The sequence below is a fragment of the Nomia melanderi genome, chromosome 1 (assembly GCF_051020985.1).
Source record: "Nomia melanderi isolate GNS246 chromosome 1, iyNomMela1, whole genome shotgun sequence".
Lineage (NCBI taxonomy): Eukaryota > Metazoa > Arthropoda > Insecta > Hymenoptera > Halictidae > Nomia > Nomia melanderi.
In genome coordinates this window covers 4,700,411-4,706,562 of record NC_134999.1, presented here as the reverse complement: position 1 = coordinate 4,706,562, position 6,152 = coordinate 4,700,411, and the positions used below count along the sequence as shown (strand labels likewise).

At 34.6% G+C, this 6,152-nt stretch overlaps 1 protein-coding gene across 1 annotated transcript in view; it reads left to right on the top strand.

The window, feature by feature from the left end:
* The first annotated feature begins 331 nt into the window (after window positions 1-331).
* The window catches only part of LOC116432487 (neurotrimin), a 281,335-nt gene continuing 275,514 nt past the window's right edge, over window positions 332-6,152 (top strand). The window contains exon 1 of the mRNA XM_031989532.2: window positions 332-513. Within this exon, the coding sequence (XP_031845392.1) occupies window positions 390-513 (124 nt within the window). The 5' untranslated portion in view covers window positions 332-389. The remainder of the gene's footprint in view (window positions 514-6,152) is intronic.

The following is a 6,152-nucleotide window of genomic DNA, read 5'->3' as shown; positions in this document are numbered from 1 at the left end:
CAGCTCGTCGAAAGACGTCACAAAGAACGCTCCACAGGTGCGCTTCCTCCGTCGTTTAACAAGCAAGCAAAGCGTTGCTTGAAACGCCAGGGTCGCTACAGCGATAATTAATCGTCACCTATTGATAAGAGATAAGTGAGTGGGATTAAGGGCGCGCGGCAGAACGGTCGGGGAGGGGATGACGGTGTTGGAGAACGGTCGGGGCTCAAGAAACCCCCGAGCGTCTGCGCGTGGCGGGAAAAGGGTAGCCTGGTAGGGGACGAACGGATGCGGCGTGAAAGCAGACTGAAGGGAGAGGGGAAAGAGAAACACGCTCTCGGGGGCTCGCGGAGTCGTGATCCCTCAGTCGGGATGCCGGTCGCGTATCCTCTCGTCTATTCGGTACCGTGATGATCGGTGAACGTGTGAAGTGTGTTTTAGGGACCATCGGGAACCGCTCGCGGCTCCTCGCGGCGGTTCTCCTGTTATCGATATTTACCGGAAGTGCTTGGACCGACAACTTCACCGGTTCCGGTGAGTGCGTAGATAAGAGAAATCGCGAACGGTACCGCTGGTGAACGGGCGTCTTGATCGATGACTGATTGCGGGATTGATGGATAAGGCTGGAACTATATACCACTCTGTTTAAAAAGGTTTTGATTTGTTTGTTTATTGGAAAATGCAAGGGAACATGTATGATTAATGGAGCACGAAGTGTGAAACAGTGGAAACAGGACCTAAAGAATCTTTCGATACGATGGATAAAGTTCAAATGATATGAACAGTGAAATTTGAGGAATATTTTTTTTACCGAATGTCTAGGCATGTTTGAATTAATGGGGAGTATATAGATTTGATTAATTAATCGATTGGTTTTGATGTACAGGTTGACTGGATGAGTGTTTGTAGTCTTATTTATAAACATATTCAATCTACTCATCATAGTGTCTTTAGTATGACTGTGATTCTTCTGGTTGTCAAAAGTCTTGGAAAAATGTCTAGCAATCTTCTTGAAGACCAAAGAATTAATGAGAAATTTGTCGTGAAACTCCAGGAAAAAGGACCAATGTGTTGATACGTTAAAAGAAGAGTATGTAGAGAGTGCCATGAAGCCAGCAACCGTTTACAAATGGGTGAAAGGTTATTAAGAACGCCGAGAGGACGTTGGAAGATGATGATGCTCGTGAGAATCGACCTTCCATCTCGCACACTAATGAGAACACTGAACGTACTCACCAACTTGTATAGTCAAACAGGTGAATCGTTAACTAGATGATCGCTAAAGATCTTAATATTAGTTCAGAAAGTGTGAATTGGATTTGAAAAAAATGGAACATCGAATTTCGTTGATGTAAATGATCGAGCTTTTTGAACAGAGTGGTATGTATACATTAAAGCTGGTGAGAACCGCATGGTCTGAATCGCTGATCCGATTTTGTCCATTCGTGCTACCAGGGAACTGTTTTGCACGTGTCGAAGATACGCGTGAGAATTTCAATGGTCATACATGCGCTCATATATTGGATACATGCGCGACCAGTCGTATGAGCTAGAAACAAACAAACTGATTCTCTTCCGTGACACAATTCGTTTGTTTGAAAATATTTTGTTGTTAATCCTTAAATTGACCTACAGTTGGTCTGCCAGACTGTTCGGAATTTTTATTTATCTGCATTTTCTTTCACGCATTACCTGTAACGTTGAAACAACTGACTTTTAACACTAAAACTACTTAGCAGTTAGAGTAATTTATTTCCAACTGTTTATAAAAATTAGAACAATAGTTTTCTTAAGATTCAAAGGGTCTCCTAGGTTTGTATCTGTACAGATCCACAAATTTAATTGAAAATCTTTCGCAAAAACACAAAATTCTCAAGTGGGTCAATTTGACCGATCCGGTAGTTTTATTGTTAATCACACCCTGTTCAATCACTGAAGTTATGGATAGTTTGTTTTTGTTTGTGTTTTAGCATTGATTTACAATTCGCGAGCAGTCTGAGAGACGGACTGTAGCTCCTAAAATTAAGAATTAACAATGGTGTTTGATTTATTGGTGAAGTGTATGTATGATTTTGTTTAGTACATTGATGTTTGCTAACACGTCTGTGATTGCCGATACCGAACTGTCATTTTGGGATATGACAGCTGTACCTATTCTTTCAAGTGATAGAAATGGTTTTTATAGAATAAAATATGAAAAAGGAATTTCAAAATTTTTTTTTATCTGACATGATGTGCGCGAACATGTTAAACAACTATCAGTATTTTGATTAAAAAATACAGTGGATCGAAAAAGTATTGGTACCTTTTTAAAGTACCCTTTATGCAGTGAGCTGATATATTAATACTATGTCCTTTAGTAAAATTAAATGTAAAATATGTAAAATAAAATATCAAAAAAGAACTTAAAAATATTGTTTTATCTAACATAGTGTCCGCGAACACGTTAAACATCTGTCACTATTTAGATTAAAAAATTCAGTGGATCGAAGAAGTGTTGGTACTTTTTTGAAGTACCCTTTACGCGGATATATTAATATTATGTCCTTCAGTGTCTTCTAATCTTTCAGAACCCTCAATACTGTAGCTTAAAGAAATTATGAGAAGAAATGAGATTTTCGTATTTAAAATACATATGCATGATCTATATATTGTATATAGATCATTTAGTATGATAAATCCTATCGGGCTAAAGTACTAGAGGCTTTTAAGAACTCCATGAATTTTCTTTATTAAGTAATAATATTATTACATTTATTACAAATAAAAATTCATTAGTTGTTACACACTCAAAATTGACTGCAACACTTGGCTATTAAAACAATATCGATATGTTGTTACTGTGCAGGAAAGAAAGTTCGGATACACGTAGGAATTCACCTTGACAGTTAAGGATTAACGTTGACACACGTCACGGAGATATAATAGAGTAAGAATTCGTGGGATGGCAGTTTGTGCCGTCTCTTATCTTCCCTCGGAAGTGATCGAACTGTTCGGAAAGCTCGCGTATGCAGTTAGAAATAGCAGGTTCCACGTTTCACGCGCCGGTGCGTTTGGTTTTTACGGTGATTGCATCGACGTAGGCCCGAAAAAGCGAATGTAAACACGGGCAAGTGGAATTTCGATGTCGTCCATTAAAAGCATGACTTGTGCGTTCGATGTTCCTTCATTTCGTAAATCGTCGTCCGAATGGGTTCCAGTTGTTATGTGATTCACGTTCGTGTATTGGTGTATGCGGTGTGTTTACAGCGCGGACGTTAAAAGAATGCCTCATTAGCCGGAGTAAATACTTTCTCGCGCGGAAGTTACGATAACGTTCTGGCATTGTTACGAGCAGACTACGGATCCTTTATGCAAATTCAAATTTTTCAGAACATCGAAAAATAGAATTACAATGGAAAATGGGTTTTCGTAACGAAGATTGTAAAGAGTATTACATTTTTGATGTTTAATCAAATTTGCATTCGAGGGCTCCAGAGTAGAACCATTTAAAATTTACCATTACAAATTGTAAAATTTTATATTTATAATTGATAAAAAACAGTAAAATACATCTATGACTTTTTTTTTCATGCGCGTATCATTTATTTATATGTTGATATGCTTCTTCTATTAAAATTATTTCGAGTTGTTGGTAATGTCAGTGAGAAAAAGCTTCGAGTGCAAAGGTTTAATCAAATTTGCAGTAGTTATAAGGATATTTGATAATCTAGCAATAATCCTTATTTCATAAATTAATTTCTTGCCGTATGATAAAGAGTGAAGCTCGCAGTGAAGATTTTAAGGAGAATGTACCAAACATAAATGTTACTCGATGTTTGTGAATTTAAATTAAATACTGTTTTTCTATTATCAATTGTTGTACTTTAGAGCAAACATAGGCATAGAATATTCCTAAAATTTTTCTCTTCTTTCAATAAATTCTGAATGGAAAAGTAGTTAAGGTCAAGCTTAACTCCAGCATAATACTTTTTGTAGACTACTTTTATCTAGACGAAGATGTTTAGAGTAATACATGATTCATATTAATATCAACAAGCAATTACTAGATAGTGGTTGAAAGTGTGAATATAAAATTGCCGCTAATGATGGATACAAGATATTATAATACAGTTTTAATGCCACGAACGTCACCATTACAATCGAGGTTGTTTCGTATATCTGGGCTCGTGATATGTTGCGTATGGTGTATACATGTAACAACTAGGAACGTAGTTTCACGTTGTTATCGGTGAATACAATCACGTGCATTTTCGAGATTTCGGCTAGAATCGCGTACATGGCTCGCAGGAATCTCGCTGTGCGAACCATATGCTTTAGAATTCATTCCTCTGATGTGCTTTTTTATCCGACACGATGTGTACAGTTTCCTCTTCATACAGTTGTTTAGTGCTCAATCCTTTACGGTTTCTCTTCGTTCTTATTCCGTATTTTTCCTGAGTTACACGTCCATTGTTTCCGCTTTAAAATTGTATTTGTTTCTTAAATTTCTTGCTTTTACCATGTTCGTTGCTTTTAATAGTGGTTAAGTGATAAAATATTCCCTTCGGTGTATATCAGTGTTTTGTGGAGGTATATTGTTTGTACCGCGCAAAAGATTTATGTATAGCTTTACAACATTTAAATTTTAATACTCTCAAGGCTTTCCTTAAAGGATTATTTTTATTCTCTACAATAGTTAAAGTTAAAAGTATTCACACGTAAATATGTTAATGTGTTTTTTATTTAATATGTAATTACAGCAAACTAGAAACTCTGTTTGTATAAAGTAAGATAGTAAAAAGGAATTTCAACGAATATTTTAATATTTCATAGTACTTTGTCACAGTAAATTAATTGAATTTTCTTTATTACCAATTTATTACCAATAATTCTACCATAACATTTTTTAAAATTCATTTTATATCTGTTCGATTATTTTGATTCGATATACTTATGTATTTTCATTTATCAATAATTTATTCATCTATAAATACTAAATACCCACTACTATTGATCGAATTACATACTCATTTTTTTCTTACTTTTATTTACAGTGGTTGTTTGGAAAAAATATATTATTTAACACTAGAACTGCCGAGCATTTAATATGATTCACATGTAACTCTTGTAAAACTTGTAATCATTTTAATCATTTCGTAGTGAAAGTAATGCGCGTGTAAATAAAAATCTAGTAAATATTAAGATGCACAAGTTTAATAAAGATATATGTTTATGTTTAAAATGAAAGCAACTGTCTTATTAACATGATACCGCGTTCTCATGTGATTGTAGACAGTTGCCACGAACATAAAATGTCCTTTACTCTAGGGTAACCTCTTTTCGTTTTTGTGTTTTAGATCTTATTAAGTCTTCTTCTCGCGACTACGTGCGCTGCGTGATTATCTTGAAACTTTGAAACGTTATTTCTTTAGAGTTACCTTTCTCCTACACATTTTATATCACGTAAACTCTCTGCTTAGCACGTTCACTGGTAATATTTTCGTGTACCATGCATTTTCATTTTATAATTTTTATGAAAATTTCTTTTCTACGCCATTTATGTAGTATATTTAAAGATCTAAGACCGAGAACATTACCGAGACGTTTATTACTATGAAAATCAAGGCGAGGTTTTCTAAAAATATCAAATGCAGATTATTATGAAATACTTTCCTGTATACCCGTAAATTACACTTAAAAAGAACACAAGAATGCGGAAACACATTTCGATATTTGGTATACAAATAACTATTAACATTACTACATTTAATGGTAGCTGAAAATTATTTTCACGAGGATTGTTTATTAATTTTATTGTTTGAATGTTACATAAGTTATAACTAAGTATAAAACGATAGATTTTCCTTATATTTGTGTTTTGAAATACCTTTTAATAGTTTATTCTTCTTTCATAATACTTTATTCTCTTTTATGTTATCATTTGATTTAATACCTTGACAATGTTTAGTTTATTCCTTTTGTTAGCAGTTTATTCTTTTCTTTTTAAAAGTTTAAATTTCAGCAGGCATAATGTAGATGTTCATTATAAATGGAACACCTTGCATAGTATTCCAGTAGTTCTATTCCTGCCATTTACTATGCGTCATATTTAAGGTAGTTCGATTAAAAATGATATAATATAAAGGCAAGTCGAGCAATTAGAACAGATCGTACCTCTTTTACAGTTGACG